General features: G+C 46.1%; 1 protein-coding gene and 1 pseudogene across 2 annotated transcripts in view; both read left to right on the plus strand.

The window, feature by feature from the left end:
* The window catches only part of LOC308078283 (chitobiosyldiphosphodolichol beta-mannosyltransferase-like), a gene marked incomplete at both ends in the record, with an annotated part of 6427 nt that extends 742 nt beyond the window's left edge, over positions 1-5685 (plus strand). Inside the window, one exon of the mRNA XM_080419404.1 lies at positions 5022-5685. Within this exon, the coding sequence (XP_080275530.1) occupies positions 5022-5685 (664 nt within the window). The remainder of the gene's footprint in view (positions 1-5021) is intronic.
* Positions 5686-6565: 880 nt separating this feature from the next.
* LOC308078284 (serine palmitoyltransferase 1-like) lies at positions 6566-7953 on the plus strand (annotated as a pseudogene). The gene has a single exon. The product of its transcript is annotated as a serine palmitoyltransferase 1-like (transcript).
* Positions 7954-12559: the final 4606 nt, after the last annotated feature.

Raw genomic sequence — 12559 nt, forward strand, 5'->3', positions numbered from 1 at the left:
TTAGATGCAGCTATAAAGATATATAATGTGTATATAAGTTCTTTCTTTGATTGTATTCATTTAATTGAATATCCTACAATGTATTAATCCAATGTGTAATATGTCTGACAGTCCTTATCAGTTAGTAAGTTTCCACTCCTCTGTACTCCTCTGTCCCCTCCCCTTTTCTAATAAAGTGCTTGGACGGAGGGGAGTGCGCCATTGTGATTTTGGACCTTGTGAAGTGAGTTACATGGTGGTCACAATCCTCGTCGAGTAAAAGAGATCTCGTGTGTCACGTGTCTTCTTTATCTGTGTGTGATCAACAGCAAGGGGGTTTAAGATAACGATCAAGAACCTATCATTTCACTGGTCCTTCGTGTCGGATTTCTACGTCGTTTTTGGAAGAGGAGAAGAGGACGCATCGCAAGTCTATCGATAGCCAGAGATCTGAGAGGGTCCTGCAAGCCCTGGGGTGTAAAGTCGCGCCAGGCCGGTGTTCACCAGTCCGAAATCTTCTCTTCGACGAACGACTGCCGAAATCTGAACGTGATCACACGCCTATAAGAAACATGTAAGTGGTCCTGGTGTGGACATATTGTTGTTATTACTTAGGTGTAATATTGACAAGTGTGGTCCTTGTGTGGACATATTGTTGTTATTACTTAGGTGTAATATTGACAAGTGTGGTCCTTGTGTGGACATATTGTTGTTATTACTTAGGTGTAATATTGACAAGTGTGTTGTAGTTGTGCATAGATAAGCAACTACAGTTATAGTTGTGTTGTAGTGGCGAAAGCCACTGCATTTTATTAGCTGCAAGAGTATACTGGTACAAGTTGAGTGTGTGTTTGTCACGGTGGTTGAAAGCCAGTGGGTCTGACAGCCCCCTCCGGGGAAATCTAGTCGTGTAAACTGCTTTGTCTATATTTATTCTATATATCTAGTATAACCCCCATAACAATCTCAGGGGTGTACGGTGTATGGTTTGGATGTGATAAGTGAGTGATAAGTGCGTGATTCCCTGGGGCACGTCTACACGTGGTGGACGTGGTGAATTTGGGTGTGATACAGTTTTTGGCCAGTATACAGCAGTGCCTAGATAAAGTTTGAAATACTGTACACTTAGTTAGGATAAGAACAAGATCTTTACAGTGAATAAAATAATTTCTACACATTGAACAGAACATTATAATAACCACACATATTTAAGTTCACCCACATAATAGTAATTGACTGCTAATATGGAGAAGGAAAAAGAAGATCCTGGGAAACAAGTGATTGTAGTCGATGTTACCAACGAAGGAAATAAGCCAAAGCAGGGCAAGAAGAAAGGCCAAACAAGGGCCCCCAGATCATGTTTTAGGTGTGGTCGTTTAGGCCATTTTGTGGCTGATTGTATATCAAGCACAACAGTACATGGATGGGATGATACGAGGAAAGAGAAAGGCCAACCAAGGGCCCCCAACTCATGTTGTATATGTGGTCGTAAGGGCCATCTTCTCTTCGGACTGGCTCTTTGCGAGTCATGCAATATGTCTGGCTGGGATGATTAGAGAAGAGAGAAAGAGAAGAAGCTAGGAGGCTGTGCGCATCAGAGCGACAGCTACAAAGAGAGAGATTGTAGTAAGAAGAAAACGTTTTGTTTTGTCTAAAAGATGTGTGAATGAGAGAGTGGAATGTGCATTTTTGTGATCTGTATGAATGCCCCAAATAGATGCAGTAATCATTTAAACATTTCAAAATTCCATGTCGTGGTGCACAACGACATGTAAGGAGTGATGTTTAAATGAGAGTGAGAGAGAAGAGGAAGAGAGAGAGTGTGCATGTGTGTTCAGGTGTTAGTGTACATGAATTGTAAGTGAATGTGGTGTTTGGGTGTAATACATATGTACTATATGTAAAGTGTGAAGGGTAGCAAAAGTAGTGTGAACAAATGGGTTATGACGTGCGTGTGTGCTTGTATACGTGCATGTGTGTAGGTTCATGTACCGAAAAGAATGTGTGTGTGTGTTCACATGTGTGCGTGAGAGAAAGAGAGACAGAGAGACAGAGACTGAGTACTGGAGAGTGTGTGTGTGTACGCTCCAGTGAGCCTGCCTCTGTGTGTGTGTGCGTGCATGCGTGTGCGTGTGTGTGTCAGTGAAGTCAAGTATCAGCAAGAGTTTGTTAATAGTCCAGCCATTTTCTCAAGGGAAATAGCTAAATGTTAAGGCCACGTTGTCAGGTTTCGTCTCACGTTATCTCTTGTGTTGATTTAGTAGTAGAATCTCCCACATGTGAAAGTATGGGGGAAGAGTAGCAGGCCACTGTTTACATTCAGATAGAAGAGCAGCTTAGATACAAGCACCAAAACCCAAGAATAAGAGAGAGCTCCTTGCAGTATGCCCCATATAGTTTGAATTGCGTAAGCAGAAGACGTTTTTGTTAAGTTAAGACAGATGATGCACATTTTGGTCTCTGTGTTGGCCCTTCCTGATTATACTAAGTCCTTTATCCAAAGTGCTGAAGTTAAAGAAGTTTTTTTAAATGATTTATGTCTTGTTGAAAGAGTAAGGTGCTAAGTGAAGGCCTCTAGGTTTTACTCCAAATGTCTCTTAACCCATTAAGACCTGGAACCTGTGTAAATTTTTGATATGTACTCAACCTCATCTCACTAAAGTTCGTTGTGGTATTTTTGAACCCCAAGGCCGCTAAGGGCATCGATGTTAAATGTCTGACTCTACAATAATAGCCAAGATGCATTTTCTACTTTGTTTATTTTTTGCTGCACAGTAGACTAGCAGAGGCACTTTTACGCCTGGGAAACGCTTATGTAGATAAGATAAAAAGGAACCTAGTCGCGCTTCACATTGAGAGTTTTTATTTGTTATGTCTGCCACCAGTGACACAGACCATTTCACACTTAGGATCTGAAGTTGAGTCATGACCATAGGTCATATCTCAAACAGGAGGGATGGTACACATATAATATATAATTAAGCAGCATTTTCACACTTATAATTTTCAAAATTATGCTAAACAGTTTTGTACATGTTTTTAGACAATGAAAAGGTAACGAAAGGCCATATGTAAGACTATTATTTCCACTTATTGAAAAGTGATGATACTGTAAAACTAGATTGAAGTACAGATGTGTCAAAACGGCCATAGCCATAATGCATCACATTAGTGGAGCTTTACATGAAAATAGTCCAAAGTGCAAATTATCTGTCTAGTCTTTTCTCTCTCCCTACAGGAACTGAAGCACTGGTGATCTGCATGCCGTGATAAAGATCATCAAGCGACAGGACCAGGACCAACTCTGCGCTGAGAGGGTCCGTTCCGAGTCCTGGTCACCAACACAATTGCTGTGAAACGTGTTATTTGGATCCACAAAAGGCCACTATAAATTGGTGCGAACATTATCAGACATTTAAGTAATAGGAGTGCTAAAGCCAGCAGCGGGTGGGGCCGAGCTGATAGCGCTACGGTCAGACCCAAACCTGGAGAAGACTCCCATTAGAATAGATCCCCTTCCCCATTCCTATTACACCTAGAATTGCACCCCTGGTATTTTTGTGAGTTTTTTAATTTCTATGAGTGTATTATATATTTGTATTATTAAAGTTACTCGTAAATCGAGGAGTGTGACGAAAATGTTTCTCACCGTCTAAATCTAAATGCTGGGTATATTTTTACGCTAATCAAATCGCTAAGACTAAAATGTGAATGTTTATGGTTGCACACATATAAATATATCTGTTTCACACAACTGGTCATGAGAAGTGACATGCCTCGAAATCCAATATCGCTGGTGAGCCTTGGGAGAAAATGACTTTGAACTAACAGCAGCTATTTGCCGTGTAAACAGTACCATCAGTTGAAATACGCCCTAAATAGCACTGTTAAGCCTGTATGTCACTCGGAAGCCTAACCTTTGTTATGTCCACGCTGGCTCTGTGAAGAAGGGTCAGATCAACGAACACACTTGTCAACAGACATTAATGCTGACTCCCCCGTGTTTGTTTAGATCAACTAAGAATTGGAGGTTGTAAGAAAAATACAATCTCACTGGTAATCCCGTGCCAATAAGGTTGGTTTGTCTCTCTTTCCCCATCTTGGAGTGGGAAAGCTTATGTTACGTGTAGAGACAATTAACTATAGACGTAGCCTGTTCCTCAATGCTACAATGACAATTTGAAGAGGCCCAAAACCGTGAGTTTGAGTCAGCGTCGTTAATGGCCGTCCAGAATAGATGGACTCTTGACCTTTTGACTGCTGCGAGTGGAGGGGTCTGCGTTTCTGATAAAAAGGACATGTGGTGTTTTTTTTATTTCAGATGACATTAATTCCAAGAATGTTAGTGACGCAAAGCAAGACCATTAGTGTATGGTCAATGAAAAGGTCGTGCAGACATGCGGCGTTGTCTTAGACTGATGACGATATTTGTCCCAAGTGCTCCACTCCACACGAGAGTGTGTATTCTCTTCGAGCCCTATTTGAGAGTGACATAGAAAGTAGTCCCAAGGCCACTGGAAGCGAAGAGGCAGATGGTTGAGTTGTTGGTTTGATTAATAAAAATCCTGGTATGATATCCATTTTGAAAATGTGAAAGCAAGAAAAATGTGATTGATGTTTTTAGGAGTATTAATTAAATGAACAAAAGCAGGAAATGACAGGATCGGTTTACAGCATTTAGATGCAGCTATAAAGATATATAATGTGTATATAAGTTCTTTCTTTGATTGTATTCATTTAATTGAATATCCTACAATGTATTAATCCAATGTGTAATATGTCTGACAGTCCTTATCAGTTAGTAAGTTTCCACTCCTCTGTACTCCTCTGTCCCCTCCCCTTTTCTAATAAAGTGCTTGGACGGAGGGGAGTGCGCCATTGTGATTTTGGACCTTGTGAAGTGAGTTACATGGTGGTCACAATCCTCGTCGAGTAAAAGAGATCTCGTGTGTCACGTGTCTTCTTTATCTGTGTGTGATCAACAGCAAGGGGGTTTAAGATAACGATCAAGAACCTATCACCTATCCTCAGTTCCAGCCTAGCGGTGTGAGGTGCGTGGAAGAGGAGAAGGTGGAGAGGACTGCCTTCACATGTCGCGACCTTGCAGACGGCACCGTGACCCTGAGCTCAAACCGACCGACGCTCTTGCTCAGCAGCACCAGTTGGACGGAGGATGAAGATTTCTCCATTCTTCTGAAGGCCCTGGAAGAGTATGATGGCTTTATTAGAAACGGAACCTCCCTGCCATCTTTGATGTGTGTTATCACTGGGAAAGGTCAGCAGAAGGACTATTACAGGAAGCTGATAGAGGCTCTAAACATTGAGCATGTGAAGATCTGTACTCCCTGGCTGGAGGCAGAGGACTACCCTGTCCTGTTGGGGTCAGCTAACCTTGGTGTCTGTCTCCACAAGTCCTCCAGTGGTCTGGATTTGCCCATGAAGGTGGTGGACATGTTTGGCTGCTGCCTGCCTGTCTGTGCCATCCACTTCAACTGTTTACACGAGCTGGTAGAGGACAAGAAGAATGGACTGGTCTTCAAAGACTTCCAGGAACTGTCTCAGCATCTGAAGTCCCTCTTGTCTGACTTCCCCAGCACAGAGGGCTCACTGGGCAGGTTGAGGAGCAACCTCCGCACCAACAGAGGGCCACGCTGGGACCATAACTGGGACCAGATCGTCCTGCCTCTGATAACCACATATCAGTAAACATCATGACCACCATTCTGGATTGATGTTGGAACTATATATGGATGACCATGCAAAAATCAGAATCAGAATCAGTTTTATTGTCACATTACAGGTTTATAGGTGTAAATCAGTGGGTGAAACGTGGGTTTTCATGCAAGCATCATTTTGTTGTTTTCTAGGAAAGAAAGAAAAAAGGAGGGGCAGAGAGAGGGAGAGCAAGGAGAATCTTTTAAATAAAAGATATCTACATACACATAGCATAATAAGCAGCAGGTATGTACATGAGGTTAGATGAGGTGCAAAACATAACGGCACATAAGAAGGTAACAGCACATAAGAAGGTAGCCGCATAAGGCAGAAACTTCACAGATAACAATTCACATGGTACAGTAGATCCACAAAGGAAAAGTAGTTCTCATAAGGGTACAATCCACACAAAGGAGGAAATCCAGAATGAGAAAAGCGGTAGGTGTCGGTTTGTTAGCACCCGTTCTTGCCACTTACACTAAACAACATTGTATTTAGGTTAAGAAATAAACTGTACGGACTGGATGTCTCAGTGGAAATGATTCAATTCAAGACAGAAGTATGGGCAGAAAAAGAAAAAAACGTTTTAAAGATCAGCTCAAATCACAGACGGAGGGAAGACTGTGAAATTAATTCAACCTATAAATATTTCTCACGGTGCCAGGCAGCGTGCAGTGTGCATACAGATTCAGCACACAGCTGTGCAAATTGGCATTGTTAGGCAAAGTGTTTGTGTTGTTTGTGTGACGTCAGACCAGAGCTCTGGTCAGTCTTCTGTACATAAGACAGAAGCCTTAAATACAGCAGACGGCAGTCAGGTCTTGTGGACATTGTTTATTGAATATATCACTTGCCCTTGAAGCGTATCTTCATGTTATGGATTTTCTGGTTTCACTTCTCAAAGCCTTGACGTGTAAACTTCAGGGGACCTATCAACTGACTGAAAAGGTAGAGAATGATCTGATTGAAGAATGGCACCCCGAGCCCCTTGTACCCTCCGTGTTCAAAGACCAACCCCATCTGAAGTACAATACTGTCACCGGCCCGCCCAGTCACACAATCATAATAAATGGAAAGGAGTGCATTAACTTTGCGTCCCTCAACTTCTTGGGTCTCCTTGACAACGAGCGAGTGAAGCAGAAGGCGCTAGCATCTGTCAGGAAATACGGCGTTGGCGCCTGTGGTCCTAGAGGCTTCTACGGAACGTTTGATGTCCACCTGGAGCTGGAGAACCGTTTAGCCAAGTTCATGAGAACAGAAGAGGCCATCATCTACTCCTGTGGCTTTGCAACCATCACTAGTGCAATACCCGCTTACTCCAAGAGGGGGGACGTGGTCTTTGTAGACGAGGCAGCATGCTTTTCCATCCAGAAGGGACTGCAAGCCTCACGCAGCTTCATCAAATACTTCAAACACAACAACATGGAAGACCTGGAGAGACTCTTGAAGGAACAAGAAGAGGAAGACCAGAAAAACCCTCGTAAGGCCAGATTGTCCAGGAGATTCATCGTGGTGGAGGGTTTGTATGTGAACACCGCAGATGTTTGCCCTCTACCAGACCTGGTGAGGTTGAAATACAAGTATAAAGTTCGTATTTTCGTGGAGGAGACCATGTCCTTTGGCGTCTTGGGAGAAAGCGGCAGAGGCGTAACGGAGCACTTTGGAGTCAACATCGACGACATCGATCTCATCTGCGCCAACATGGAGAACGCTGTGGCATCCATCGGTGGCTTCTGCTGCGGCCGCTCATTTGTGATCGACCACCAGCGCTTATCAGGGCAGGGCTACTGTTTCTCCGCCTCCCTGCCTCCCATGCTGGCTTCCGCCACCATAGAGGCCCTGAACACCATGGAAGAAGACCCAGACATCTTCTCTGTCTTGAGGACAAAGTGCCAACACTTACACAAGGCGTTACAGGGAATCCCAGGGCTCCTGGTTGTAGGAGTAGCCTTCGCTCCGGCGTTTCACCTCCAACTAGAGAAAAGCTCGGTCTGCAGGGACAGCGATGTGAAGACACTTAGCAGAATCGTCGCTTATTGTCTGGAGAGACGAGTGGCTCTCTGTGTCGCTCGTTACCTAGACAAGGAGGAGCACTTCCTACCCCCGCCGAGCATCCGAGTAGCCGTCACCATCCAACAGACGGAGGAAGAGATGGACAAGGCGGCGTCCTGCATTCGAGAAGCAGCGTTAGCTATCCTCACAGGATTCTCCCTGACCGTCAGCCGCTCCTCCATGGACTTTTCCACTACAACGTTTTAAAAAGTTTATAAACATTAAAGTATGAAACAAAAAAAAGTAATTTGCAAGGGTGGTGTTTGTCCTTCAGAATCCTTTTAGCTCTTCTCAAACACCCGACAGTGTATGAGTCCTGCAGGGAGAGGAGGGAGCACCAGCAACAACTGTAGGGCAGAAAAGAAAAGGCTTCTATCCAAAGGAGAGAAACATAGCCGAGAACCCCTAGCATTAAAGGCAGGGCAACAGACAACAGACACAATCTGATATTTACATAATAGTCCATATCTGGACAACAATATCCGTTTATTTTTTCAAATATAATTATATGGACATTGCAGGTGGACAAAGCTGTTTGTTGTACATAACCTTTTAATGAACGTTGCAAGCGTCTAGTATTCAAAACCAGCTATAACAGTAGAGAAGCCTCTCTACTGGATTTTCTTTCACTCAAAACGTCTTCAAACTTTATGATTATATTTAGTTGTTCAAACAACCATTTCCAACATTTTTTAAAACATATTTATTGTTTATGAGAATGCCAATTTATCACATGATTACATTTTTTTCCACATTTGTATTTCAGCATTCAAACGTATACTGTTGCCCTGCATGTTTAATTTGTTATGAGAGGCATGTGACCACCAGTTAAACAGACAAAGTGTTTATTTCCCTCTCATTCCCCAGGCTAGTAGTCATCATCGTACAGAATGCCAAAGTACAGTAGCATTATCCTTACATCTTACTAGACCTCTTTTTTACAGCGTGGCTCTAGGCAAGATCTACAAATGGGACTTTGTCTGTCTGTCTGTCTGTCTGTCTGTCTGTCTGTCTGTCTGTCTGTCTGTCTGTCTGTCTGTCTGCCTGTCTGCCCATCCGGGGGCTAATGTCGTGAACCGCTGGCAGTGGTGGAAAGTAACTAAGTACATGTACTCAAGTACTGTACTGCATTTTGAGGTATTTGTACTTTACTTATTTCCAATTTCCAATACTTTTACTTCACTATATCTCAGAGGTAAATATTGTACTTTTACTCCATTACTATTATTGGCCACTTTAGTTACTAGTTACTTTGTAGATTTAGCTTACAAAACATACACACAACTTCAGCCCTTAAACATTGGCTATTTGAAAATAGCCGATCTACAAGCTCACAACGTGTCGCGATGCAACGCGTTTTTAACATTTCATACACTGAAATGGGACCTTCTGCATAATGAGTACCAATACTTTTGTACTTTTACTCAAGTACATTTTGAATTCCGGACTTTTACTTGTAACAAAGTATTTCATTGCAGTATTGTTATTCTGTCTCTTCTTCGTAATATACTTACTTATGGGATAACATCGCCCCCTGGCGATGCACAGAGCAACACACATGGACTCCCGCGACAATTCTTATTGGATAGGTTCATGTTACGCGACACCGGTAGTCACCCCTCGAGTAACTGGTACACGCCCTCTTACTTCACTCTGCACTGCGAATGCGCACGAGCTAAGACACAACTACGGAGGATCTTCAACTCGAAATCCAGCTTACCCCAAAGCGAGGACACCCTGTGTTACTCTACGGGCGTTTCGAGTACAGTTTCGTTAAATTAACGCTCCCGCGTTTATTTCATACGTTTTATTCCTTTCTTTCCTATCCTCTCCGTTTTCAGACCGTGGCTTCTAGCTAGCTTGAAGGCTTTTAGCAGGCTAGGCCGCAGCTAAAGCTCATGCCCGACTCACGTACAGAACTTGCATGCAAGCAGCAGGTCTCATGGCTTCGGCCATACACCTGGTCCGGTTGGGCAGACTCCACATGAGACCTTTTCAGAGGTTGATGCGGGCCCTGGGGGTCCCACACACCCTGGGTTCTCGGAAGGTGGTAGTGTCACCACGATGCGAGACACTCCGACCATGGTCACAAGCGACTTTTCTGTCCGAGGGGGTCAGAATAGGCGCTGTGGTATCTCGGAAGGTCATTACCACGGACGCCAGCCTTTCAGGCTGGGGAGCGGTCCACGAGGACTACTCGGCCAGGGGGACGTAGGACTCCGTTCTGAAGGAGGCCCACATCAATTACCTGGAGTTGCTAGCTGTCTTCCTCGCTCTCAAGCATTTCCAGAGCCGCATCCTGGGGTGTCATGTCCTGGTCAGAACGGACAACACCACAACGATGTGTTATGTCAACAAACAAGGAGGCTTGGGTTCCCTTGTGTTGGACAAGCTGGCTCGCAACCTGACGCTGTGGTGCGACTCGCGCCTGGTGTCGATACACGCCTCTCATGTACCGGGCCTCTTCAACAGCGGGGCGGACCTGCTGTCCAGAGGTGGGCTTCGGTACGGGGAGTGGTCACTCCACCCGCAGGTTGCAGACCTGATTTGGGCCGGGTTCGGCCGGGCTCAGGTCGACTTGTTTGCATCCAGAGAGAACGCGAAATGCTCTCGGTTCTTCTCGATGGGGAACAGGGACATCTCCCTGGGAGTAGACGCCTTGGCACACAGGTGGCCGAACGTACTACTGTATGCTTTTCCGCCTTTTCTCCCTCTGCTCAGAGACCTGCTGAGACAGGGAGGGAACGAGGTGTTCCACGAGAACCCCCAGGAACTGGACCTGTGGGTCTGGCCCGTGAAAGGGCGAGCCTGAACTCGCAGGGGTTGCCTCCTGATGTGGTGGCTACCATACAGGGGGCTAGGGCCGTTTCCACGAGACTGGCGTATGACGTCAGGTGGGACATGTTTGTGTCCTGTTGCTTGGAGCAGTCACCGTCAGTGGTGGCTTTCCAGGCACCTGTGGGCAGCATCCTGGTTTTCCTGCAAGACAGGTTGAATCAGGATTTGGCCTTCTCCACCATCAAGGTGTACCTGGCGGCCATTTCCGCTTGTCACGAGGGGTTCGATGGCAAGACGGTGGGTCTTCTTCCGCTGGTGCGCCATTTTATGAACGGTGCTAGGCGGGCCAGACCTGTTAACAGGCCTCTGTTCCCAAAGTGGGACCTTGCGGTGGTGCTGGACGCACTCTGCCGTCCTCCCTTTGAGCCTTTTGAGTCTGCAGATCTGAGGATCGTGAGTCTCAAGACGGTCCTCCTGGTGGCCCTGTGTACAGCCAAACGAGTCAGTGACATGCAGGCGCTCTCGGTGAGCCCGGAGTGCATGTGGTTCTCAGACGACGGCAAGAGGGTTTTGCTTAAACCCAACTTGGCGTTTGTGTCTAAGACTGGCTTGGTGGCTAGGGCCCCGGTTGAGTTGGTGGCCTTCCATCCACCGCCGTTCACGTCGGTGGAAGATAGGCGGTTGTACTGTCTCTGTCCAGTACGAGCGCTGAAGCTTTACTGTCAGAAGACGGCGGCCGGCCGTGGGTCGCCTCAGCTGTTCGTCTCTTTTGGCCGGTCTGGTCAGAGGAAGGCGGTGGCTAGACCGACCTTGTCCAAATGGATCGTGGAAGCGATCAGATTGGCCTATGTGAGTAGTGGATCTGTAGTCCCGGTGGGACTGAGGGCTCACTCTACTCGGGGTGTAGCTGCATCTTGGGCCCTTCACAAGGGGGTGTCGATGCAGGAGATATGCTCGGCGGCAAACTGGTCGTCTCCTTCGACCTTTGCGGCCTTCTACAGCCTGGACGTGGCATCTGCGATGGCGCACACGGTCTTGGGTGTAGCTGCTGGGTCAAGCCAGGGGAGTGCTGTACAAGCCTAGGGGCATGCCTCTCTTCCTGCTTGATCTTCTGTTTAGGCCTTGCGGCCTGCTACAGCCTGGACGTGGTGGCATCTGCGATGGCGCACACGGTCTTGGATGTAGCGGTTGGTCCAAGTCAGGAGAGTACTGTGCAAGCCTAGGGGCATGCCTCTCTTCCTGCTTGTTCTTCCTCTTAAGCCTCCCCTGAACCAGCTAGGCTGGGGTCCGGGGGAGAGGAGGCCCTGGTTCTCATATCAATATGGGGTAGACTTGTGTCTGTCCATTTAGACCGTGTGGTCTGTCAGGGCCTTACCTTCGGGTACCTTCTCCGCATCCTGGCCCGGTGGGCCGGGACGCCCGTGAGGCTGGGGTCTCGCCTGAGGGGCGGGACCTGGGGCCAAGGGCGTGCGGATGGGTAGGGTCAAGGGACTTAGCTCCAGGGGAGTTTATGTGTCCCATAAGTAAGTATATTACGAAGAAGAGACAGAATAACTAGAGGTTACGTATGTAACCCCAGTTTTCTTATCTTCGAAGTAATATACTTACCTAATACCCCTTCTGTGCGCATTTTGTACGTTACCTCTAGATACTTTTACCTTAAGTAAAATATGTGAGTACTTTTTCCACCACTGACCGCTGGAATGATCATGGAATGACTGCCAGTAAGCCAAAGAAATACCTCCATGCATTAGTTGCACATATAACTATCTGAAATGTCAAACTTTAGTAATTAACCATACTAGACCATACCCGTGGGGGGATATGCGTACATGATCTGGCAACCCGGGAGCCAGCGAACACAAAAACGCTAATAAACAGCTGAGATTTTGTGTAATCGGAAAACGGGCTTCGCTGTTAGGTGGTAATGGTCAATGGCTGTGTGCAAATTCAGATCAATTGCTCCAGCCACTGAGGAGAAACGGGCAGAACCAATTTTGGCCTCACCACTACACCACGCACCACTACAGAGGTT

The sequence above is a fragment of the Gymnoscopelus braueri genome (assembly GCF_963280865.1).
Source record: "Gymnoscopelus braueri genome assembly, chromosome: 22".
NCBI classification, from domain to species: Eukaryota; Metazoa; Chordata; class Actinopteri; order Myctophiformes; family Myctophidae; genus Gymnoscopelus; species Gymnoscopelus braueri.